This window comes from Scyliorhinus canicula, chromosome 20 (genome assembly GCF_902713615.1).
Source record: "Scyliorhinus canicula chromosome 20, sScyCan1.1, whole genome shotgun sequence".
Classification (NCBI taxonomy): Eukaryota; Metazoa; Chordata; class Chondrichthyes; order Carcharhiniformes; family Scyliorhinidae; genus Scyliorhinus; species Scyliorhinus canicula.
The window spans coordinates 8,270,061-8,297,167 of NC_052165.1; the positions used below are offsets into that span (position 1 = coordinate 8,270,061).

General features: G+C 47.2%; 1 protein-coding gene across 1 annotated transcript in view; it reads right to left on the minus strand.

Annotated features, from left to right (window-relative positions):
- The window catches only part of LOC119955275 (kinesin-like protein KIFC3), a 48,662-nt gene that overhangs the window by 9,561 nt on the left and 11,994 nt on the right, over positions 1 to 27,107 (minus strand). The window contains exons 5-11 of the mRNA XM_038781346.1: positions 24,063 to 24,188; positions 23,344 to 23,457; positions 21,559 to 21,722; positions 7,805 to 8,465; positions 7,100 to 7,242; positions 6,857 to 6,917; positions 4,385 to 4,593 (exon numbers count right to left, since the gene is read on the minus strand). Coding sequence (XP_038637274.1) covers positions 4,385 to 4,593; positions 6,857 to 6,917; positions 7,100 to 7,242; positions 7,805 to 8,465; positions 21,559 to 21,722; positions 23,344 to 23,457; positions 24,063 to 24,188 — 1,478 coding nt within the window. The remainder of the gene's footprint in view (positions 1 to 4,384; positions 4,594 to 6,856; positions 6,918 to 7,099; positions 7,243 to 7,804; positions 8,466 to 21,558; positions 21,723 to 23,343; positions 23,458 to 24,062; positions 24,189 to 27,107) is intronic.

Genomic DNA, 27,107 nt, shown 5'->3' on the forward strand with positions numbered 1-27,107 from the left:
CCGCAAGAAGATGTCGGATGGATCTTGCGGGGCGGCGGAGGAAAGGAGGTCTTCCTTCAGAGAGGCCAGCCGGCCGATCGGTGGGCACCAATCGCGGGCCAGACCCCTTTTAGAACATAGAACATAGAACAGTACAGCACAGAGCAGGCCCTTCGGCCCTCGATGTTGTGCCGAGCCATGATCACCCTACTCAAACCCACGTATCCACCCTATACCCGTAACCCAACAACCCCCCCTTAACCTTACTTTTATTAGGACACTACGGGCAATTTAGCATGGCCAATCCACCTAACCCGCACATCTTTGGACTGTGGGAGGAAACCGGAGCACCCGGAGGAAACCCACGCACACACGGGGAGGACGTGCAGACTCCACACAGACAGTGACCCAGCCGGGAATCGAACCTGGGACCCTGGAGCTGTGAAGCATTTATGCTAACCACCATGCTACCCTGAGGCATGAGGCATGCCTCGGTGCAAGAACCCTCCTCCCCCTCCCACAGGCCCCCCCCCCCCCCCCCCCCCAGCATTCCCGCGCTGTTCCCGCCAGCAGCGACCAGGTGTGGACGGCGCTGGCGGGAACCTGTCGTGTTGGGCGGCCGCTCGGCCCATCCGGGCTGGAGAATCACTGCTTGCCGGTTACAAACGGCGAGCGGCGATTCTCCCAGTGGCCAGCCGTGAATCTGGCCGCGCCGGTTTGGGGGGAGGGGGGGGGAGAATCGCGTGCGGGTGCCAGGGAAGCGTGGTGGGACTCGCTCGGCACCCTGGCGATTCTCCCACCCGGCGTGGGGGGGGGGATTTCCACCCCAGGAACCTGCCATCTGCTTAACGTAACCAGTTACGGTTTAATAGTGGAGATGTTAAATGTAAGAATGGAGAAATATGTTAGAGTTTTATATAATTACTTTTGTCGTTAAGGAAGCAATTCAATAATTTCATGAAATGGTGGGCTGTAAAATGCCCTGTCTAAAGAACAGGTTAGATGGGCGAAAGCATTTTTCTTATTTATTCTGCGTTGCCTTATGTTCTTAACCCCTCAGCTGAGATCAATCCCGTTTAAAATAGCTCTCTGTTTCCTCTCATTACAACAATCTGTTTAAATCATCTGCACGAAGGTGAGCAAGGTTGAGGGTTCAGTACACAGGGCTACCACCTTGGTCCTCATTTTAATCCGTCCCAGGTAATGAAATGAAAACCGTGGTCAATTGACTGCAAAACTCTGACATGAAGTGTCTTTGGAAAGTCTCAGTTTTGTTTCTTATGGGCAAATTCACAATAACAGTTCGAAATTTACTTTATATTGACTTTTAAAATTTATTCTTTCACAGGATATGGGCATCCTAAGCCAACATTTATTGCCCATCCCTAATTCCCTTTGAGAAGGTGGTGGTGAGCTGCCTTCTCAAACAGCTGCAGTCCATATGGCGTAAGTAGTCCCATGGTGCTGAGGGAATTTCAGGACTTTGACCCAACAAGAGTGAAGGAACGGTGATATATTTCCAAGTCAGAAAGGTTTGTGTCCTGGAGGGGAACATGCAGGTGGACATGCTCCCATCAATCTTTTGACCTGGTTTTTCTCGAGATTGGAGGTTTAGAAGGTGCTGTAGAAGGAGCCTTGGCGAGTTTCGGCTGTGCATTTTGTAGATGGTACACACCGCTGCCACTGTGTCTTGGTGATGGAGGGATTGAAAGTTTTAGGGTAGTGGATTATCATAGATTATCATAGAATTTACAGTGCAGAAGGAGGCCACTCGGCCCATCGAGTCTGCACCAGCTCTTGGAAAGAGCACCCTACCCAAGCCCACACCTGCACCCGATCCCCATAACCAGGTAACCCCACCCAACACTAAGGGCAATTTTGGACACTAAGGGCAATATATTATGGCCAATCCACCTAACCTGCACATCTTTGGACTGTGGGAGGAAACCGGAGCAGCCGGAGGAAACCCACGCACACACGGGGAGGATGTGTAGACTCCGCACAGACAGTGACCCAAGCCGGAATCAAACCTGGGACCCTGGAGCAGTGAAGCAATTGTGCTATCCACAATGCTACCGTGCTGCCATCAAGCGGGGCTGCTTTGTCCTGGATGGTGTCGAGCTTGTGTGTTGTTGGAGCTACACTCATCCAGACAAGTGGAGAATATTCCATTACACTCCTGACTGGCGCCTTATAGATGGTGGATAGGCATTAGGGTGTCAGGAAGTGAGTTTACTCACCACAAAATTCCCAACCTCGACCTGCTCTTGCAGACTCTGGGACTGCAGCGGTTCAAGAAGGCAACTCACCACCATCTTCTGAGGGGCAACACAAGATGTTGATAGTAGGGGATTTAGCCATCTTATTATCACTCTTGTTAAGAGCCTTGGGACATTTTCCTAGGTTCAATGTGCTTTATAAATGTAACTTAGCACCAACTGGCAATTTAATTCAAAAAGATCACATGAAAGCAAGTTCGGAAAAGTTTTAAAAATCACGCTTCTGAGGTTGAATCCGCTCTGCTGCTGGCAAGCTGGTGATACCACCTTAATTGGGGCTTTAATAATTGCCAGCCTCTGTCGTACGGGCAGCCGATTTCTGTCCCAGACAGCCCTGGGAAACGTCCTGTATCGAGGGGTCGTACTTGTGTGGCTCCCCATTCTGTTCCTACACCTCTACCCCAGATCCTGCCACTACAATTCCAGAAAAAATCTGCCCCATGTGTTTAAGAAGCATGTTGTGGTATAGTCCATAGAATAACCTACACCACAAGACACAGAATTCAATTCAACTTTCTTTTCTATTTTTCCCCATCGGAAGAGAGATGGTTAGAAGGGAATTTAAAGAGGTTTCCAAAATTATGGAAGGAGATGTTGAGAAGGTAAAGGCATGACTTCTTCAAATGGGCACATTAGTCACCAGATCGGTACAGTAATCGAGGGCTTTTACTAAAAATCAGAGGAAGGTAAATTAATTGTATTTACACAGGGGTTTGGTAAGCTTTACAACAGTTGACCATTGAGCGAGAGCATTTAAATTTGATTTAGATTAGTATAAGAAAAGAGTGAGTGAAAAAGTGAGATTAGAATAAGAAATTCCACTGAATCGCCTCCTTATGTGAAAGTGAAAGCCCATTGGATACAGGGCAATGTGGCAAACCGGGTAACAAGTTGACTTAGTAACAGGGCATGAAGGGTAATGGGCGATGCTGCCCTTGCAATTGGAAAGTTGTTTCAAGTGGTGTTCCACAGGGCTCAGTGGGACCCTTACTGTTTGTGTTATATATTAACATGAACATGGGGAGCATGATTGGAAAATTTGCAGATGACACAAAGACTGGCCGAATGGTGAACAGTGTAGAGGATAGCTACAATCTCCAAAACGATATAGATGGATTGGTGAAGTGGATGCTAGTGGCAGATGGAATTTAACACAGAGAAGTGTGAGGTCATACATTTAGGGAGGTTGGGCAGTTGTAGGGAGTACACAATAAATGGGAATATACTAAACAGTGTAGATGAAGTGAGAGATCTTGGCATACAGGTACACAGGTCCTTAAAGACAGCAGTTCAAGTAGGCAAGGTTGTAAAGAAAACATATGGAATGTTCTCCTTCATTGGTAAAGGTACAGAATATAAAAGTAAGGATATAATTTTGCAATTGTATAAAACACTGGTGAGTCTACAACTGGAGTATTGTGTGCAGGTCTGGTCACCACATTACAGGAAGGATGTATTGGTCTGCTGAGAATGCAGAGGAGGTTTACAAGAATGTTGCCAGGGATAGAAAAGTGTGGCTATGAGGAGAGACTGGAAAGGTTGGGGTTATTTTCCTTAGAACAAAGAAGGCTGAGGGGCGACTTAATTGAGGTGTACAAAATTATGAGGGGAAGAGATAGAGTGGGCAGGGTAAAATTGTTTCCCTTGGTGGAGAATTCAAGAACCAGGGTTCAGAGATTCAAGATAAAAGGCAGAAGGTGTAGAGGGGACATGAGGAAGAACTATTTTACGCAGAGGGCAGTGGGAGCCTGGAATTTACTGCCTGAGTTGGTGGTGGAGGCAGAGACCCTAAATTCTTTCAAAAAGTATCTGGATCTGGACCTTAAGTGCTGTAAGCTACAAGGCTATGGGCCAGATGCAGGAAGGTGGGATTAGAAAGGGCACCTGGGTGGCCGGCATTGACAAGATGGGATGAATGGCCTCCTTCTGTAACTTTTCTATGATTCTATATGCATAAATTGATTCTATAAATAAGAATATAACAAGCACAAGAAAAATCATTTGTGAACACTTACCACCCCCCACCACCCCCCATATACAACAGAATTTGTTGATACACAACAGTATGTAAAGTTACAGTGTTGACTGCAATAACTAGTCAGGTTGTTTATTTCGATTACATGTACCTCCCACAGTTCATCTTTGTCGATGAAACTGTTCTGTTTTTGTTTCCAAGCTGCATCACTCTCCTAATGTCATTTTCAGTTTCCACTTCAATCTCTGTTAATCCAGGGATGACAACAGTCTTTCCCTGGCTCCTTATCTCCAACTCCGCATTTGGCTGCTTTGACAGCAAGTCTTGAATAGCTTCATTGTAAATTTCTAGTATGGATATCTGGAAGTGAAAAAGACTGCCATGTAAAGAGCGAAGCTTAAAGATGTCCTGGACGTGTCTAGTCATATTTTAAGAACCTTTTCTATCAAAATGTAAACTAAACAAGGAATATTTGATTTCTGACTGCAGAGACTGTGGTCCTGTGTAACTTGGACCTGGGGGAAATTAGAATGTGCAGCATTCAGCCGAGCTTCCAGATCGAAGTTAGGTCAGAATTGGTTATGATTTAGCATTTACTCAATTGCAAGTTAGAATAAAGTTCTGTTTACAGGAGAAATATTTACAGCAGAGAGATGATGAGAGATCATACCTGCAGCACTGGATTTTACCAGCCCTTCGGTGACAGACTGAGTGGTGGGAAGGTTGGTAAATGCTACAGGAAAGCATTGGGTGGCAAGCCTTCCTGCTGTCGGGCTCTCATACCGGCAGCAGGAAAGGTGGCAGAAGGTTCATTCGCCTGGAGCCCAATGGAGCCAGTCAACAGCCTCATCTTACCTGTTAGCATTTTCCCAGTGGTTGTGGGTCTGCCGTTGGTGTAATATCACTTTAAGAGTGATGTCCCTTTAAGAAACCCAATGTGCAGATGAGCCAGATACATGAATGCCATCATGTAACTAGGAGCCATAGTCTTCCGCTGCACTCCCTTGACAACATGATATGTGCAGAGATTACGTTCCTGCTTGTACTGATTTAGCTGTAAATAAACCCCACCAGAGACCCTCAAACAAATGTTATACACCTACCTCATTTGTGTTACACATATATTTATATATAGCGCAAGAATATTCCTACAGTTGCTGCATTAGGAGACATCGAGATAAACCCTGACAGTTTCCCAACAGACCCCAGGTAGTGACAGGAGGGATAAGAGGCCTCCTTTATGAACAGTGTTTGTCCCACAGAGAGGTCCACCTGCAGTAATGGTCACCCCGCGATAATAGTGCAACATTCCTCGAGTGACCTCCCCCTGTCCCACCTACCCTTCATTGGGTGCCTGCTTGCGTAACCTTGGCGCTCCCATACTCCATTACCTGACTTCAAGGATACATCGATGTGCCCTCATCCTCCCACTTCAACCCATTAGGAAAGCAAAGGCAGTTTTAAGGGATTTATATTTGTGTTGGCAAACATTAGAATTAAGTGTGCTCAATTTAATGTTTCTGTGCCTGGAACAGGAAAACCTATAGTTAGTTTTATGCTGGGCAAAGGTGTTTGTATGTGTGGGGGTTGGTTTAAATTCGAAAGATTCTATTGTGCTTAGAAAAGGCAACAGAGTGAAAAATAATTAAGCCAGATGTGATTGCTTAACAACAGGGGCCTTCTAAGGTAGGGAGACTTTTATGTTTTAGCTTGGCTAGTTTCCAAGAAGTCTGGAGTTAACTGAACAGAGGAAACTGGGAACCAGTACAGATTCTGTTCAGTAAAGTCACAGAGAGTTGAAAAGGCATTGGATCGTGAGAGGCCAGATTTAAGAAATGATTTAAGCTTTGAGACTCAGGGGCAACACGGTGGCACAGTGGTTAGCATTGCTGCCTCACGGTGCTGAGGTCCCAGGTTCGATCCCGGCTCTGGGTCACTGTCTATGTGGGGTTCGCACATTCTTCCCCCTGTTTGTGTGGGTTTCACCTCCACAACCCAAAGTTGTGTAGGTTAGGTGGATTGGCCACGCTAAATTGCCCCTTAATTGGAAAGAATGAATTGGGTACTCAAATTTTTTTTTAAAAGATATGAAACCCAAAATAATCTTGGATAAAAAGATTCAAGAAGAGCGAAGACTGTCACACCTGCAAACTTGGGGGAGGCATCCATATGCTCAAATCTCTCTACGGTCTTGTCCACATCTCTGTAAACTCCTCCAGCTGTACAGTCCTCTGAGGAATGTGCCTTCCTCAGCTGTCTAGGCCCTAAGGTCTGGAATTCCATTCCTAAACCTCTCCGCCTCTCCCCTTAAGAACATCCTTTAAATGAATTGTCGACCATGCTTTTGGGCATCCAGCCTAATTTCCTTCTCCAGCTTTGTGTCAATTATAATCTCACCTTGTGTAGTGAGTTGAGAAGTTTTAAAGGCGCTTTATAAATGCAAACTTTTGTTCGTGGTTATCTGAGGCAAATAAATTTTCCCTCATCCAAATTCTCGCAGTAAGACTTTTCAAACAATTTCAACAGGGCGATAACTATTATCTCCAAAAATACTAAAATTGTCAGGATTTTTTTAAAAAGTTGCGTATTTGCCCAATTTTGAAAACATTAGGATAATGATTACCTTTGCGGTATACTTGACGTTGTTTCTTTCTTGGCATACTCGTAGAAGTTCCCTGATTGACCTAAGTAAATGAACAATCATATATAATTAGGCCAAGTTAAAGAATATAGTTAAATAACTTAGTTTGTAATCTAAAGTATCAAAACTGGCTCATTCAATCTTTACAAGTGATAGATTCTTCATGCAAAATAGCATTACTTTCAATTGGTAGTTTTAACATGAGCGCAACATTTTGGTGCTGACCTTATGGTCACGCCAGGATTATCTTCATTACCCATCATTGTGTAAGTCTTTCCTGAGCCTGTCTGACCATAGGCTAGGATGCAGATATTATAGCCATCCGCACAAGATGCAATGATGGGACGTATTCCTTCAAACACCTGCTCCTAAGAAATTTCAACAACAAATTAAGACATTAGATAAATGACAAATTTATTAATCCTGCTGAATAATCTCAGATACATCTTAGATCTTCAATTATAGGATCTTTCTTTGTGGCAGAGGTCCACTGAGATCAAAATAAGACAGCTGTTGTAGATACCAATCGGTCATTTTTGTGACTCCAGCCCAATGTAAACGGTCTTCAAGACAGGAGGGATGGTAATATGTCAGGGGAGGACATTGAGAGGGAAGTCCAATGTTTTCCTGCTGCCATGGTATGACACTGTTAGAAATACAGGCCCCTTTAAGCATAAACCATGTCTTGGATCAGAATGAATTGAAAGCAGCTGTTGCAGCTTGTATTCAAATGCAAGTTTATTCCCACTGGACAGGGAAAGGATCCAGAAGGGACGAGTGGAAACACGATTTTGTACTGAACTCTAGTATCACAATAAAACAGTTGTGAATCCTCAGAATGTCTTCTGCTTATTTCGGTAAATGGATACTTACTGATGAAACATGGTAGCTCATGGGAGTGAATTGCAGTGAGTCTGCACCACTGCTTACCTGACTGGTGGTTGGAGGATAAACTCGATCAAAGGAGAACACCTTCCTATTTCCATTTTGATTGACTGATATCTCCCCGTCTGAAGGAAACCCCAGTACGGTCCGAGCCGCTGGATCCTGCCGGCAGCGACAAAACACTTGGATGTTTCCACAAAGTTCTTGCAGTTTGTTGCGAAGCAATTTCTTTTCCAAAGCTTCCTTCTTGCAAAAAGAACGCAGGTCTTCGATCTCTTGTGCTGATCGTGCTTCGATGCTTTGTAGCTTCAGCACAGGATTCACAAGTTGCTTTATGAGCTGACTGATCTCAGCCATTTTTAAATTAACCACAGATCTGAGCTGCCTGTTGGAAATATTTAACTCACAGGTGATTTTGTAAATTTCCTGTAGTTTCTTTCGCTCCAGAGAAGGAGCTGGCGATATTTGGTTACGATTGGAGCTCTTGCTTCTTGTTTTTTGCAAAACCGTGACTCTCTGGAGGGCCTCCTTGCAATCAATCTCTAGCTCTGCGATTTTCTTGTTCAGGCTCTGAATCATTTCAGATTGGCGACTGTTCTCCTCTAATAACACTTTAATTTTCTCTTGGAGGTTCTCGACAGCTGTGTTACTGCATTGCAGTTTTTGTTGCAGATCATCAATGATTATGTCTCTTTCTACTAAATGGCTTGGAATAAACACATGAAAATTGTTACTGACCACACAAAACTGACATTGGCATCTGATATCGCATTTTGTACTCGTACACAAATTCTGGCCCAAACTCTCCTGTGGCAGGGTAATCAACGGACCCAACTGTTATATCGACTTTACATTTCAGATTTTGCAAGGGCAGGTGGTGGCATAGTGGTATGGTCACTGGACTAGTAACCCAGGCCTCTGGGGACCTGGGTTCGAATCCCACCACAGCACATGAATTCAATAAAAATTCAAAATTGAAAGTCTATTGATGACCATTAAATGTCATAGAATTTACAGTGCAGAAGGAGGCCATTCAGCCCATCGAGTCTGCACTTGGAAAGAGCACCCTACCCAAGGTCAACACCTCCTCCCTATCCCCATAACCCATAACCCCACCCAACACTCAGGGCAATCTTGGACACGAAGGGGCAATTTATCACCTAACCTGCACATCTTTGGACTGTGGGAGGAAACCGGAGCACCCGGTGGAAACCCACGCACACACGGGGAGAACGTGCAGACTCTGCACAGACAGTGACCCAAGCCGGGAATCGAACTTGGGACGCTGGAGCTGTGAAGCAATTGTGCTATCCACAATGCTACCGTGCTGCCCATAAAACATTACCTTGTCGTAAAAACCCATCTGGTTCACTAATGCCATGTGACTTCAGACCTGGGATTGTTGACTCTGAACTGCCCTCTAAAATGGCCCAGCAAGCCACTCAGTTCAAGAGCAATTTGGGATGGGCCAGCCATCCCATAAATTAATTTTAATAAAAGAGTTCCTAAAAGGGCAAAGTGAAAGTGGCACAGTGCCTTTTACATGGCATCCTTTTCGCTCAGCACGTTTTTAGAAGATACGTAGCCTTGAAAGGACAACTTAACCTTGTGTGACAATTTAATGTCTTTTCTACTGTACATGTAAAGAAACTGCGTTTGAAGTGAGATGTTATTTTCACGAAACATTAAGGAACAAAATTGGACTCAGTGCGAATAATTGTACTACTCTTCACTGGCTGCGGTTATACCGAGCATAAAGAAAGGTGGTTGTGGCTGTTGAAGGCCAATCATCATTGTCCCAGGACAATACTACAGGAGTTTCTCAGGGTAGTGAGATACATCAAACCAGCTTCAGCTGCTTCATCAATGACCTTCCTTCTACCATAAGGTTATAAATTTGGATGTTCAGTGCACCGTGTTTAGTACCATTTGCAACTTCTGAGATGGTGAAACAGCCCACGCCCAAATGCAGCAAGATTTGGAGAATATTCTGCTTCAGCTGATAAGTGACAAGTAACTATCATGTCACAAAAGCGTCACGCAATGATCATCTCAACAAGAGATCATTTATTTTCGCTTGAGGTTCAACAGAATTCTCGTCACCAAGTTCCCCCCAACATCCTGGGGGTTAACATTGATCAACAACTTAACTGGACCAGCCATATAAATACAGTGACTACTGAAGCAGCTCAGAGGCTGTAAATTCAAGTGAGTAACTCACCTCCTGAGTCCCCAAAGCCCGACCCCCTCTACCTACAGGCCACAAGTCAGGAACATGATGGAGTGCTCTCTCTTGCTTGGATTACTACAGAAACTCGACACCATCCAAGATAAGCAGTCCACTTGATTAGCATCCCATTAACCACCTTAAATATTCATATTCTTCCATCTATACAACCCGGCATAATGGCAGCAGTGTATACCAACGACAAAATACACTGCAGCAATTCACCATGTCCTCTTGAACAGAACGTTCCAAGCCTGCAACCTCCACCACCTCAAAGGGTAAGGGCAGTAGATACATGGGCATCACGTTAGCATTGTGGATAGCACAATGGCTTCACAGCTCCAGGGTCCCAGGTTCGATTCCGGCTTGGGTCACTGTCTGTGTGGAGTCTGCACATCCTCCTCCGGGTGCTCCGGTTTCCTCCCACAGTCCAAAGATGTGCAGGTTAGGTGGATTGGCCATGATAAATTGCCCTTAGTGTCCAAAATTGCCCTTAGTGTTGGGTGGGGTTACTGGGTTATTGGGATAGGGAGGAGGTGTTGACCTTGAGTAGGGTGCTCTTTCAAAGAGACGGTGCAGACTCAATGGGCAGAATGGCCCCCTTATAGACTTATAGAACAGTACAGCACAGAACAGGCCCTTCGGCCCTCGATGTTGTGCCGAGCAATGATCACCCTACTCAAACCCACGTATCCACCCTATACTCGTAACCCAACAACCCTCCCCCCGCCTTAACCTTACTTTTTAGGACAGTAAGAAGTCTTACAACACCAGATTAAAGTCCAACAGGTTTGATTCAAACACGAGCTTTCGGAGCACTGCTCCTTCCTCAGGTGAAGGAGCTGCGCTCCGAAAGCTTGTGTTTGAATCAAACCTGTTGAACTTTAACCTGGTGTTGTAAGACTTCTTACTGTGCTCACCCCAGTCCAACGCCGGCATCTCCACATCATACTTTTTAGGACACTACGGGCAATTTAGCATGGCCAATCCACCTAACCCGCACATCTTTGGACTGTGGGAGGAAACCGGTGCACCCGGAGGAAACCCACGCACACACGGGGAGGATGTGCAGACTCCACACAGACAGTGACCCAGCCGGGAATCGAACCTGGGACCCTGGAGCTGTGAAGCATTTATGTTAACCACCATGCTACCGTGCTACCTTCTGCACTGTAAATTCTATGATCTATGAATACCACCACTGACAAGTTCCACTCCATCCTGACTCAGAACTATATAATCATTCCTTCACTGTGGGTGGGTCCTTCTTATCAGCACTGTGGGTTGTTGCTCGTTTTGCTAAGTGTGCTTTACACTTAATTGCTCTGTTTTATAACCTTTGCTCTAGAGTCGCCAGGTATCTTTATGATACCGCCACGAGGTTCAAGTTCAAGTGCTGATCAATAACTCAATACACCAGTTAGTAAGGTTCAAATCAAAACACATTTATTATATACACTGTTAATCGCTACTCATGCATAAAATACCACTAAAGGCCAATACCTAACTTTGGAAAAGGAACCCACTGGGTCAGGGAACAATGGCCTCTCGTTCGAGAGGCTTCTAGCTGGTATGGACTAAGGGTTAGGAGCGCCTATCTCATAGCGTGTGTTGACTGGACACTTACTTGTTGGTGTAGCTGCTAGGCAAGTCTCTCCGAGTTGAGAGTCACGGTTGAGTTCTTTGAGGGCTGCTAAGAAGACTTGCCAAGAGACCGAATTGAACTTGGGGACTCTAATTTATAGTCCCCAGGGGCTTCGCGCCCTTTTGGGTGGACCCCATACCTGGATCCAATCGATTAGTTTGATTTCCCCAATACTGGGGCTGTTCCCTGATCGCTGGGCGGTTCCTAAGTGTCCGTTGGCTTCTTTTGTTTTGGCTCCCGCTGGTGCTGAGGAGTCTGGCTTTGCCTCGATTATCTTAACTGTTGCTATTGTTCCCGGGATCGCTCATCAATATGCAGATGGTCATCAGTTTCAGTGCTGTCTGCTTTCTGCGAGTCTTAATATACAGGAAGCTTGGCATTCTGCTTGCTTTCCTGTACCTGTCCATTTTTCCTTGCGTTCTTAGCGAATCTCCATTTTAAAGTCGGGAAATGGCCAACCCAGGTGGCTACAGGGTATAACTACCATACCCACTATACTTACGCGGTTCAAGAAGGCAGCTCACTACCACCTTCTCAAGGATAATTAGGGGTGAGCAACAAATGCTGGGTTACCAAAAAAGGCCGAGTAGTTAATCTCCAACAGCTACTTTTCCATTTCCGTGTTTAATTGCCGAACATTCTTTTGGCATTTCTCCACTAATAACGGCAAATGCTGTTAGCTTTGTCGTTATTTTTTCAGCTACTTTTGGGCCTGTATGGTTTTTGTTTCTAATGTTAACCATCCAAATTAAAAAGATATTGTCACAAAGTAGAGAACTATTCACTCGTTGTGGCATTACACAAATGTACAGCATGTGAAGAGTTGATACCATGTTAAAACTAGCCACGAGAGGGAGCTAAGGGGCAATACTATAAATTGCACTGACTCTTAGATTTAATAATAATTAATAACCTTTATTGTCACAAGTAGGTTTACATTAACACTGCAATGAAGTTACTGTGAAAAGCCCCTAGTCGCCACATTCCGGCGCCTGTTCGGGTACACAGAGGGAGAATTCAGAATGTCCAAATTACCGAACAGCACGTCTTTCGGGACTCATAGGAGGAAATCGGAGCACCCGGAGGAAACCCACGCGGACATGGTGAGCATGTGCAGACTCCACACAGACTGTGACCCAAGCCGGGAATCGAATTTGGGATCCCGGCGCTGTGAAGCCACATTGCTAACCGCAATTTCGGCATTGGCAACCGGAGAATCCAGCCTGCTGTTCCTCTACTGGGAGGGGAGAGGGTTGCAAAAAAGTCAGGCAAAATCTCTGCCATTAATGGAAAAAGGTCAGTGAGACGGTAAATGCCAAGAGCTTAACTCCTAAGACGTGGCCGCAATGATGGAAAATGTTCAATGACCTGAGCAGGAGTTGTCCGGTAAGAATCTTCACCAGGATTCTCCGAAAATGGGGCTATGTCCCCCACGCATGCCAGAAAACGGGCGCGAATCACTCCAGACTTTTCTCAAAAAGTCCGTAGTGATTCGCCAATTTCAAGAGGGATAGCAGGGCCCCGGCATGTGCCGCTCCTGCTCCCAATACGGGGCCCTGCACTTCTGGCTGCGGGTCCACGCATGTGCGTGCCGGCCGTTTTCGCGCCGGCCCCCGTGCAACATGGCGGAGCCACACAGTGGGCCGGCGCGGAAGAAGCTAGGCCACCCCGGATCGCGCGCGCCCGCCGATCGGTAGCCCCTGATCGCAGGCCTGGCCATCTTGGAGGCCCCCCCCCCCCCCTCCGCCCCCCCCCCCCCCCCCCCCCCCCGAGTCTGATTCACACTTCACTCCATCTGGTTCTCCTCCGATTCACACTTTGCAATCCTTTCTCTCACTGCAATTGTAACTCTTGCTTACACATCCTTCACAGCTTCCGCACAATATATGAAGTATTGAACCCTGACCGGCATATTCTCAAAATGGATCGCAGGGATGTCAAGAGCTATCAATCTGTCCATCCTTTCCGAGTCTGGGCCTGGTGAGATTTCCCTTGTTGAGTCAAATTAAAATGCAGTCTGCACTCCTAGTGGTGGCCTTCCGTCAATTCCTTTAAGTTTCAGCTTCTATCTTACACATCAAGATTGTGCAGCAAATGGCAGGAAACATCGGAGGCCAGGTTTACTCGCACACACTTTCCCGCCTGGAGGAGGACATACTGGTCATCCTGGGGAAAACGGTGACGGGGAAGATTCATAGCATGGCACGTGGCAAGGTTTGAGGACATGTTGTGCCTGCTCTCCTTTCTTTTCGCAGGTATATTTAATTTTACACACTCCATGACAAATTGCAGCTGCTTTCCGCCACCTCTCATCGCTCTCCGCTCTGCCTTCACACTAAAAGCTAACACTTTCTCTTTGCTTTCGTTGCAGGTACTGAAGACGTTGAAGCCCCTGTCACTTCAGTGACATAGGCACAACCTTCTTGAAGATGCAGCATTATCTAATGTGTCCCTCGCAAACAGCAACTCAGAGAGTGGCATTACACATCATTTAGAAGGCAGGTTAGAGGAGAGATCATTATGGGGTCAATCAGTGGCCATTAGTGTGCAGGAATTATGGTGGGGGATAGAAAGATGCCCACCCACTGGAGGGTGGGATTACAAACCAGCCCAGCAGAGGGCACTGATGCTGAGTTTGAAGTCTCAAATCAGGACTTTGGGGCAGCATGGAGTCATCTCTATCCAAATTGGATAACAGGTCAGCATTAGGAATATGACAGTGACGTCCATTGTGATTAAACCTCTTGTTGATAGCTCACATTGGTGTCATGGAAGCTCATACGGCGGCACAGTGGTTAGCACTGCTGCCTCACGGTGCCGAGGATCTGGGTTCGATCCCAGCCCCGGGTTACTGGCCGCGTGGAGTTTACGCATTTTCCCCGTGTCTGTGTAGGTCCCACTCCCACAACCTAAATATGTGCAGGGTAGGTGGATTGGCCACGCTAAATTGCCCCCTAATTAGAAAAAAAAATGAAATCTCAAATGGCAGCCATCTTAGCCGTTGTGATCAGGGCAGCACGGTAGCATTGGGGATAGCACAATCGCTTCACAGCTCCAGGGTCCCAGGTTCGATTCCGGCTTGGGTCACTTTCTGTGCGGAGTCTGCACATCCTCCCCGTGTGTGCGTGGGTTTCCTCCGGGTACTCCGGTTTCCTTCCACAGTCCAAAGATGTGCAAGTTAGGTGGATTGGACATGATAAATTGCCCTTAGTGTCCAAAATTGCTCTTACCGTTTGGTGGGGTTACTGGGTTATGGGGATAGGGTGGAGGTGTTAACCTTGGGTAGGGTGTTCTTTCCAGGAGCCGGTGCAGACTCAATGGGCCGAATGGCCTCCTTCTGCACTGTAAATTCTATGATCTATGATCAATAGAGGCTTCCAGATTCTTATATCACTCCTTCACTCCATTCAGGCACACTATTTTTATGCGTGATAAGGCTCAGTCTTAGAAGCGACACTGAAGTGCACAGTCCCTTGGCAGCACGGTGGCACAGTGCTTAGCACTGCTGCCTCAAAGCGCCAGGGATCCGGGTTCAATTCCGGCTTCGGCTGACTGTTTGTGTGGAGTCTGCACATTCTCCCAGTGTCAGCGTGGGTTTCCTCCGGGTGCTCCGGTTTCCTCCCACAGTCCAAAGATGTGCGGGTCAGGTGCATTGGCCATGATAAATTGCCCCTTAATGTCCAGGGATGTGCAGGTTAGGTTCTGGATCATGGGCATTGGATGGGAGAGTGTAAAAGGGTAAAGTACTCATTTCAAGATTTGGTGCAGATTTGATGGGCCAAATGGCCTCCTTTGGTACTGTGGGGATTCCACAAATACCTGGGAGAGGTACCTCTCCATGGGAGAGGCACTTTTAATCCTTTTTAAGGGTGACAATAGTCCCGCCTCGTCACCACCGCCCTGTTATGCCCTTGACAGCAAGGTGGATCAAATTGACCTGGCTCACATTGAGTTGCTGGGATCTGCAGCCGTGCCCTGAAATCTTGAGGTTACCAGTCACAGCCGCCTAAAATCCTCAGTTACCTTTTAACTCTGATGTGGTAGCCACTCGGGGTATACATCAGAGGAGCACTTATACTGTAAAAACAAAACATGGTAGTACAGTGGTTAGCACTGTTGTTTCACAACGCCAGGGACCCGGGTTCCATTCCCAGCTTGGGTCACTGTCTGTGTGCACATTCTCCCCGTGTCTGCGTGGGTTTCCTCCGGGTGCTCCGATTTCCTCCCACAAGTCACGAAAGACGTGCTTGTTAGGTGAATCAGATATTCTGAATTCTCAGTCAGTGTAACCGAACAGGCGCTTGAATGTGGCGACTAGGGGCTTTTCACAGTAACTTCACTGCAGTGTTAACATAAACCTACTTGTGACATTAATAAAGATTATTATTATCAAGATAAGCAATAATGGATTGCCGAAGGGGCATCTGAATAATTCCTTTTAAATATATGCACCTAGATTAGAATTCTAGGAATATCCCCTTTTCACTAGATTTGAGGCTGTGTTCCGTACTTGAAATTGCAAGAGCAGAAACCATTGTTAAAAAGTGACATCCAGCAATAAAATATCAGTTTTCCACCATTTGATCAGAGTTGAAAGCTGCAGCAATCTCCTCCAGAGGGCGACAGAAAGAGGGTCAACCTAGGCGTAGTTGGATGACGGATGTCATAGGCTGCAGATGAGCTGCAGTGGATGTGTGAGAAGGCAGACGAGTGTGACATGCCTTGACTGCTGGTCTCCTGGTGGTCTTGAGGAGGTGGTGGTGAGGTGCTTCCTTGAACCGCTGCAGTCCATGGGGTGTGGGTACACCCATGTAAAGAAACCTTGGATGAGCTCAGACACCAGTCGCTGAATCTGCTCGTGCTTTGCCTCCTCTTGGTGTTGCACTTCTTCTGTGTCCAACTCCTCCGCCTTCTGCTTTTCCTCCAGTTCTTGCTGGCGTGGGTCGATCCCTTCGCCACCCAACCACAAATCAGGATATACACAAAGATCGGGCTGTACTGCACAATTATGCTGAACAGTCCAGGCAGCAGAATTGATAATATGATGCGCTAACAATTGCACACAAAGACACGAATCGGTACAAGAGAGGCTTTATTACCATGAGATGTTATTCCCTCGATTGCAGCTGTAGAATGGCAGCTCAGGAGAGCTCATGAATATTTATACTGCTCCCTGTGGGCAGAGCTAGCCGGCAGGGGCTTACCGGCAAACCTGTAATAGCAGGTACTATTGTACATCCCCTAATAGAGGCACACACATATTTGTACAGTGGTGGATCACCACATAATAGAGCAAGCCACAGAATAAGAAATCTGACTTTAAAACCCTGTGTGCCTGAAATTAAGCTTATAAAGTGGCAGCTAGCCCATCAGAATCAGGTATCACTTTTCCAGTAACAACAACTTCAGATCAACCTGTTTTGGCAGCACAAGCAAAGGGCTAATTATTTGTGGTTTGGTTGATTAAGAATGTAGTTGAAGGCAAATAATTAATTATAATAAACATCTGGAAAGAAAAGCATTCGGGACACCATAATTACAGTCAGGTAAATAATACATCATGCTTTCAATCTATATCGAAAGTGAGCAGTAAAGGGAAGCCAATCCGATAATTATTTATTTAAAAGAATTGTGAAGCATACACAAATGATGATTATTATCATTATTGTTAATTTTTAAAAATAAATCTTTTTATTGGCAATTCCCATATTTATAAGCGGTTGTATATATACATATCACATTTTTCTTGCCCGCGCTAATTTCCTTTATTATACAGAAAGGTTTAGTTTGTCCTTCGTTTCACTGACCCTACGTGCATTTTGTTGCCCTCTGGATCAGTCTATGGTTCCTCCCCCTTCCCCATTATCCCCCCCTTCCCCATTATCCCCCCCCCCCCCAGGTTGCACAGTCTTCTGGTACCACACCTATCTTGGTGTTTTAAAAAAATTCTTATTAGGTTACTCCTCGTTGCTGGCCTGGAACAGCCCGACAAACTGCCCCCCAGCATCCCGGAAACCTTCCTCTGACTCTCGGATGGTGAACTTAATCTTCTCCAGGTGGAGAAATTCCGCCAGGTCAGCGAGCCAGGGAAGCAAAAGCCAGGGCGCTGGCCTCTTTCCCCATGTGTAACTCTAGCTGCTCCATACCCCGAAGATTGCCACTATTGGGCATGGCTTCACCCTCACCCCCACAACCTTGGACACTGCCTCGGAGAAGGCTGCCCAGAACCCAGCAAGCTTGGGGCAAGCCCAAAACATGTGGGTGTGGTTGGCCGGGCCCCTCTGGCACCGTTCACATTTGTCCTCCACCCCCGGGAAGAACCTGCTCATTCGGGTTCTGGTCAGGTGCGCTCTGTGCACCACTTTGAGCTGCATTAGGCTTAGCCTTGCGCAGGAGGAGGTGGAGCTCACCCTGCTCAGTGCTTCACTCCAGAGTCCCCACCCTACCTCTGTCCCCAGTTCGACCTCCCATTTATGTCTGGTCCCGTCCAGTGGAATCCGGGCTCTGTCCAGCAGCTGTCCATATATTAGCCCTACCTTCTCGCTGCTTGTGCCTATCAGGTCAGCTAGTAGTGTGGTTTCTGGGGCCCCGGGGTACTCTTTGCAGAGGAAGTGTTTTATTTGGAGGTGCCTCATTTCCTGTCTTTTTGCTGGCCTACACTCCCTCGTCAGTTCATCTAGTGTCACCAGTCTGTGCCCTACGTAGAAGTCCCCGACCATCATTGTCCCCGTCTCGCCTCCATCTTCTGAAGGTGAATCCAGCATGGCTGGGGGGGGGGGGGGGGGGGGGGGGGGAATCTGTGATTGCCGCATATGGGAGCCATGGGGGACATTTTGGTTATCCCGAAGTGTTTTCTCAGCTGGGTCCACATTCTCAGCGTGGCCGCTATCACTGGGCTCGTTGTGGACCTTGTTGAGGAGGATGGGAGTGCTGCTGTGGCCAGGGCCCAGAGGGTCGTTCCTTTACAGGATGCCTCCTCCATTTGTACCCAATCTGTGTCAGGTTCTTGTACCCATCCCCTCACTCTTTCTGCCGTTGCTGCCCAGTGGTTGTATTGTAGGTTTGCTAAGGCCAAACCCGCTTTGATTTTCCTTCTTTGCAGTGTTGGTTTGGGAATTCTCCCCCCCCCCGCCATGGTTAGACATCTACGTTTTGGAAAAAGGCTTTGGGGATTAAGATCGGAATGGATCTAAACAGGAAGGGGAACCATGGCAGTATGTTCATCTTGATCATCTGCACTCTCCCTGCCAGGGAGAGTGGGAGTGAGCCCCCCGTTGAAGGTCTTTTCTTACTTCCTCCACCAGGCTGGTCAGGTTCCACTTGTGGATCTGTGTCCAGTCTCTGGCTATCTGGATCCCCAGGTAACGGAATCTGTTCTGGGCTGTTTTGAATGGGAGACCCTCCAGAAATAAAATTCCTCGGCGACATATCGCAGCTTGGTGTGCAGCCGGATGCAGAGAAGGTGTCGGCAATCAATGCCATGAAGACACCGGAGGACAAAAAGGCAGTCCTCCGCTTCCTGGGAATGGTCAACTTCCTGGGGAAGTTTATTCCCAACTTCGCATCTCACACCACTAGATCTCCGCAATCTAGTGAAGAAAACCACCGAATTCCAATGGCTCCCCGCTCACGAGCAAGAATGGCGTGAACTCAGGGCGAAACTCACCAAGGCCCCGGTATTGGCATTCTTCAACCCTGCCAAGCAGACAAAGATCTCCACTGATACGAGCCAGCCCGGCATTGGAGCAGTGCTCCCCCAACGCAACGACTCCTCCTCATGGGCTCCAGTCGCATACGCATCGTGCGCAATGACGCCCACAGAGCAACGCTATGCGCAAATCGAAAAAGAGTGCCTTGGCCCCCTCACGGGAATTGACAAATTCCATGACTACGTATATGGACTCCCCAAATTTACAGTCGAAACGGACCACAGGCCACTGGTCAACATTATACAGAAGGACCTCAACGATATGATGCCGCTCCTGCAGTGCATCCTCCTTAAGCTCAGGTGGTATGACTTTGAACTGGTCTACACCCTGTGTAAGGAGTTCATCGTCGCTGATGCTTTCTCCCATTCCGTCACCACGCCTTGCGAACCGACAGGCTTCGTGTGCCAAATTGATGCTCATGTTGAGTTCTGCGCATCTAACTTGCCCGCCATGGACAAACAACTCATCCACATTTGTTGTGAAACAGCCAAGGATCCTTTGCTCCAATGTGTCATGCGCCATCTTACAGACCGATGGCTCAAGGGCCAATGCCCACAATTCTACATCAAAGATAACCTGGCGGTGGTAGGTGGAATTCTGTTAAAGTTGGACAGGATCGTCATTCCACACAGTATGCGGCAGCTCGTCCTTGAGCAGCTCCATGAGGGTCACCTGGCGGTGGAGAAGTGCCGATGGCGGGCCCCTGAGGCAGTGTACTGGCCTGGCATCAACCAGGACATTGCCAACGCCGTTCTCAACTGCCCGACATGTCAACGGTTCCAGCCGGCTCAGCCAAAAGAGACCTTGCAGCCACATGAACTGGTGTCGTCCCCATGGACCAAGGTTGGCATTGATCTTTTCCATGCTCAAGGCCGGGACTATGTCCTCATTGTGGATTACTTCTCTAACTACCCAGAGGTAGTTAGGCTGCATGCCCTCACATCGACAGCGGTTAGCCGTGCGTGCAAGGAGACTTTTGCTCGCCATGGCATTCCACTCACGGCCATGTCCGATAATGGCCCGTGTTTTGCTCATCAGGAGTGGTCCAACTTTGCCTGGTGGTATAATTTCACGCACGTCACCTCAAGTCCCCACTACCCCCAGTCCAATGGCAAAGCTGAAAAGGGGATACACATTGTCAAACAACTCCTGTGCAAAGTGGCCGATGCGGGATCCGACTTATACCTCGTGCTGCTTGCCTACAGGTCAACTCCTTTGTCCACTGGCCTGTCACCAGCCCAATTGTTAATGAACCTCTAATTAAGGACGACAGTGCCTGCAATACACGTCCGGGACCAGGACAACTTTCCGGTCCTGCGAAGAATGCAACTGTCTCGGGCCCAACACAAGTCGCCGTATGACGCCCGCGCCACGGATCTCACTGCCCTCGTCCCTGATGACCAGGTTCGGGTTCAGCTTCCCGAAGGTGGCTGGTCTGCTGCCGCTGTGGTAATCAAGCAAGTGGCCCCCAGGTCATTTCTGGTTCGTACGCAGGGCCGATTTCGCGGGGGCTTTAATTTTTTTTTTGAAACCCGCTGGGAATACCCCCGAAAAAAGCCGCGATTTTGTGGATCTGCGGGAGCCTTTCTGCTGCGGCCCCTCCGTTCACGAACGCCACCGGAACAGCACTGTTAATTTAAGTCAATCGGCTGGCTACGAAACTGATGATTAACTCACAGTAATACAGGAATGTTGTTGAATCCTACTGGAAATGGAAATTCAAGGGCAGCACGGTGGCACAGTGGTTAGCACTGCTGCCTACGGCGCTGAGGGCCCGGGTTCGAATCCAGGCCCTGGGTCACTGTCCATGTGGAGTTTGCACATTCTCCCAGTGTCTGTGTGGGTTTCACCCCCACAACCCAAAGATGTACAGGCTAGGCAGATTGGCCACACTAAATTGCCCCTTAATTGGAAAAAATAATTGGGTATTCTAAATTTATTTTTAAAAAATGGAAATTCATAAAATTTTAGTAAACAATCACTTTTTATGTGGGTGGGTACATAAAATATTTATTTTTGACTTGGAAATTTAATTACCAAATTTCATGAATCTCCATTCTATTAATTGGATACACCTGCCTTTTATTGAAATTTTGAAAGGGAACGAGGCAACAATAGTTGTGAATTCAAACAAATAAAATATTTGAATGTTTCCCATCGGCTTGCATTTGGCTAAGTGGAGAATTGCTTCATTAAAACTGTAATGTATTTTTTTTACCGGTAACCATTTTCTTCTTTGTAGTCCCTTTGGCTTTTGAATGGTATCAGCAAGCTGTCACCAAAGATTGCTAAGAAAATGGAAATGACTTCCTCTGCATCATAGTTGCACTGGCGAAGAGCTGCAGTCACTTCTCGGTGATCACTGAGGCTCGGAATTCCTCGCTACATTAAGAAATGAGACAATGAATGAAAATCGCTTATTGTCACAAGTCGGCTTCAAATGAAGTTACTGTGAAAAGCCCCTAGTCACCACATTCCGGCGCCTGTTCGGGGAGGCTGGTATGGGAATTGAACCGTGCTGCTGGCCTGCCTTGGTCTGCTTTAAAAGCCAGCTATTTAGCCCAGTGTGCTAAACCAGCCCCTAGTAAGATATTACGTTTTAATTCTAAGAGATTTTTCACAGGTTGCCTTTCAGTAATGTAAAAGTGTATAATGCATACATAATCATTATACTGTACTGTAAGTAAATTATTGGCTGGGTTGACAATTAATAATAATAATAATAATAATAATCTTTATTAGTGTCACAGGTAGGCCTACATTAACACTGCAATGAAGTCACTGTGAAAACTCCCTAGCCGCCACACTCCGGTGCCTGTTCGGGTACACTGAGGGGGAATTCAGAATGTCCAATTTACCTAACAAGCACGTCTTTCGGGACTTGTGGGAGGAAACCGGAACACCCGGAGGAAACCCACGCAGACAGGAGAACATGCAGACTCAGTACAGACAGTGACCCAAGCCGGGAATCGAACCCGGGTCCCTGGTGCTGTGAAGCAGCAGTGCTAGCCAATGTGCCACCGTGCCACCCATATAATTGCTGCTAAATTTCAAACATTATTGGAAGATTAAAAATGTAAAATGTCACAATGCCAATGCTTCTATCGCTATAATGATGGAATATATTCAGCTGTAACAAATTAGTCTGAGTGTAGTCTGATAAGATCATTTTATAATGATAAGAATATTTAGCACTAGTGGAATGGAGAATTGCACCTTGGGTGTTTGGGCATGAACATCAATAGTCCTGAAGGATATCTCCATTAAGGTTAAAGGAAAGAAAACCTGGCATTCTTACAGCACTTTTCACTTCAAAGATCGTTCCAAAGTGTTTCAAAGAAATGATGAGGTGTTTTTTTTTTTCATTTTATCTGATCATTTTGTTTCGGGGATATTTAGAAAGCTAGCGACTCCAAACAAACCTGTTGGACTTTAACCTGGTGTTGTAAGGCTTCTTACTGTACATTCATTGTGACATGGAATTTCTGATGATCACTATTCAAGTGAAATTAGAAACAAATTCTTATAGTATTTCATGAGGACGTTAACACTTATCATCAACAAGGAATGAGTTTTAAATTAATAAATATGTAAAAATATATTGATGCCATGTATGCACTTTGATATTTTGGCTTTTTCTCCTCATGCATTGTTTTTTTAAATAAATTTATATTACCCAATTATTTATTTTTTTCCCAATTAAGGGGCAGTTTAGCATGGCCAATCCACCTAACCTGCACACTTTTGGGTTGTGAGAGTGAAACCCTCGCAGACATGGGGAGAATGTGCAAACTCCACACGGACAGTGACCCAGGGCTGGGATTCGGACCCGAGTCCTCAGCGCCACAGTCCCAGTGCTAACCACTGTGCCACATGCCGCCCCTTTTTCCTTATGCATGACGCCTTTTAAAAATAACTCTTAGTTGAGTAGGTTTATGCAGGGCTATGGGTATCACACTCGGTACAGCCATTGTGCTTTCATAAAGTTAGTTGTGTTGCTCACCTCCACTTGTTCCACACGTTTCCTGATGAAATCCAAATTCATTTCCCACTGCAATGGCAAAATAAGCCAGGCTCCACAATCCACATCAAAGTATTTACAAATATTTGTTTTCTCCTGCGAGAAATATAGAAAATGTGTACACCTAAGGCTTTCAATTGGATCAGCGAATCATAGAATCCTTATAAGAACATAACATAAGAACCAGGAGTAGGCCATCTGGCCCCTCGAGCCTGCTCCACCATTCAATAAGATCATGGCTGATCTTTTGTGGACTCAGCTCCACTTTCCGGCCCGAACACCGTAACCCTTAACCCTATAATGCAGAAGGAGGCCATTTGGCCCATCGAGTCTGCACCGACCCTCTGAAAGAGCGCTCTACCCAAGCCCACTCCCATCGCGATACCATTAATCCCTTAATCCAACCTGCACAACGTTTTGGACACCTTGGGGCAATTTAGCGTGGCCAATCCACCTAACCTGCACATCTTAGGACTGTGGGGGGAAACCCGAGCACCCGGAGGAAACCCACGCAGACACCGGGAGAACATGCAAACCCCACACAGATAGTGACCCAAGGCCGGAATTTAGCCAGGTTCCTGGCACTGTGTGGCAGCAGTGCTAACCACTGTGCCACCGGCAGTTTAGTTTCAAGTATTTATTCAGCTTCTGGCCCTTATAATTTCAGTCATATTAGGTTCATGAAATAAACATAATTTTACTTCAAATATGTACGTCATGACCATTCCTTTCCCTGGAACCCACAGATCTCCAGCTCGGTCATCATCCATGAAATACAGTACATCCACGTTTGATTGGTCCTTGCTATTGACTGAACTTGTGGCTGTCTGCAATAAAATATTTTATTAACACTTCAGGCACAGAGCTTGCAAATGAGAATACATCAGGAATTTTGAAATGTACCCACCCCCCCCCAAAAGTTTTTTCCAACCGTTCATTTTTAGGTTTATTTGTGCTGCCTGACTAGGAGAGTACATCCTGCAAACGTACTGACATTAATAAAATAATCACTGAAACAAACAAAGACAGAGCAGAAAACCCAACATTGCTCTGGTTTCCCCCACATCCCCTGTTCTTGCCCACAGCCAACTGCCACTCCCAAAGCTGCTGCTCCTCACATCCCCCAGCCCCTCCGGCTCCATCTTGATTCTCCACAGTCCCTCACCACTTCTCCTTGCATCCCCCTGCTCCAACCTGCTCCCTCCATGGCTGGTCTGCTTCCACTCCCTTCGCCACTCACCCCCATTCCCTACCCCACCACGTGCCACCCCCTGACTCCTTTGCTTCTGGTTTGCGTGGTCCACTCCCTCCCGTTCCCCTCACTCCCTCCCTCCTGCAGCCCCTCACGTTGACCTCACCACTTGCCCGCCGCTTCGCCAGTGGCATGTCCTTGTTCCCACACATTCCCCCACATTCCTCTCCAGTCCCTTGCCGTTTCATTCACTGCTGACTCGCCTCTCCTCCATTCCCTCCCATTTGAGCAATATTTGCATCCTTGCTTTTAGTTTTTTTCCAAGACCGCATCTCCCCCAAACTTCATGGTCCTCTTTTGTATCTATTCACATGTCCCATTTCTCCTCACCCTCACTCGGACTGATCTAATTTTGACAACTGCTCATTCATCCACAACACCACGTTTTAGAAATGGATTATTGACTCAGGCACATGAATGTGCTGCAAAGAAATATGTTCTGTGGTCGGAATAGCTCCACAATTAACGTAAATGCATTTTATGTAAGTTAGTTAAGGATCTAAAGAATCAAAAATTGTTGATATGCAAATATTTGGAGATCCAATCTCAATTTACAGACTCACATTTAGGTAATCCTTTGAATAGCTAAAGTTACTTATAACAATGCAGTCTTGTACATCACAATCACATTGCAAGGTTGTATGGTAGACAATAGGTTGAGGTTGACACCATTCAAACACATACAATTTCATAACGTTTTTAAATTTTTTATGGCCAGTTAGTCAACTGATGTTCGGTGCGAATCCGATCGTGGACTCCGGGGGTGGTTCTTCCAGAGCTTCGTCCTGACCGGTGTGACGGGTGAAAGGGGGCGCAGGAAGCCTGTAGGTGCAGGGGCGCAGGGCGTGGGGGGGTCGGGTGGGTTGTAGTGTGAGGGGTACCTCGGCGATAGTGGTAGTGGTGGTGGTGGATCCTGCAGGCGCCAGGTCCCAGAGGGAAACGGTGTCCTGTCGGCCGTCGGGGTGCTCAATAAATGCGTAGTGGGGGTTTGAATACAGGAGTAGGACCCTCTCTACCAGCGGGTCTGTTTTATGTGTCCGGACGTGCTTCCGAAGGAGGACAGGGCCCGGTGTCCTCTACCAAGATGGGAGCGAAGCCCCCGTGCTAGTGCCCCTAGGGAAAACAAATAATCGCTCGTGAGGAGTCTGATTTGTGGCCGTACACAGGAGGGACCTAATTGCATGGAGCACATCGGGGAGGACCTCCTACCAGTGGGAGGTCGGGAGATTCCTGGACCGTAAGGTCAGTAGGACGGTCTTCCAGACCGTCGCATTCTCCCTCTCCACCTGCCCATTCCCCCTGGGGTTATAGCTGGTAGTCCTGCTCGAGGCGATGCCCTTGTCGAGCAGGTACTGACGCAGCTCGTCGCTCATGAAGGACAAACCCCTGTCACTGTGGACGTAGCTGGGGAAACCGAACAAGGTGAAGACACTATACAAGGCTCTGATGACTGTATGGGAGGTCATATCGGGGCATGGGATGGCAAACGGGAAGCGAGAGAATTCATCTATGATATTGAGAAAATAGATGTTACGGTTCGTCGAGGGGAGGGGCCCTTTGAAATCAATACTCAGTCGTTCAAAGGGCCGGGTTGCCTTTACCAGGTGGGCCTTGTCTGGTTTATAGAAGTGTGGTTTACACTCCGCGCAGATCGGGCAATTCCTGGTGACAGCTTTAACCTCCTTGGTGGAGAAAGGCAGATTGTGGGCCTTAATGTAGCGGGCGAGCCGGGTGACCCCTGGGTGGCAGAGGTCATTGTGGATAGCCTGTAATCAGTTGTCTTGCGCGCTGGCGCATGTGCCGCGGGACAGGGCATCTGGGGACTCGTTGAGCTTCCCCGGACGGTATAGGTGGAGAGTTCGATCCTCCACCTCAAGATTTTGTCATTTTAAATTTTGCCCCACTGCGAGTTATCGAACATAAAGGCAACCGATCTCAGGTCGGTGATGAGGGTAAACCTCCTACCAGCGAGGTAGTGCCTCCAGTGCCGTATGGCTTCCACAATAGCTTGGGCTTCCTTTTCGATTGAGGAGTGTTGAAGTTCCGAAGCGGAGAGGGTTCGGGAAAAGAACGCTACTGGCCTACCTGCCTGGTTCAGAGTGGCAGCGAGAGCGACCTCTGAGGCGTCGCTCTCTACCTGAAATGGGACGGATTCATCCACCGCCTGCATGGTGGCTTTGGCGATGTCCTCCTTAATGCAGTTGAAGGCCTGGCGGGCCTCCGCCGACAGTGGGAAGAGTGCAGTCTTAAATAATGGGCGGGCTTTGTCCGCATACTGGGGGACCTACTGGGCGTAGTAGGAGAAAAATCCGAGGCACCTTCTTGAGGGCCCTGGAACAGTGAGGGAGAGGGAGTTGTAAGAGGGGGCGCATACATAAGAACATAGGAACTAGGAGCAGGAGTAGGCCATCTGGCCCCTCGAGCCTGCTCCGCCATTCAATTAGTTCATGGCTAATCTTTTGTAGACTCAGCTCCACTTTCCGGCCTGATCACC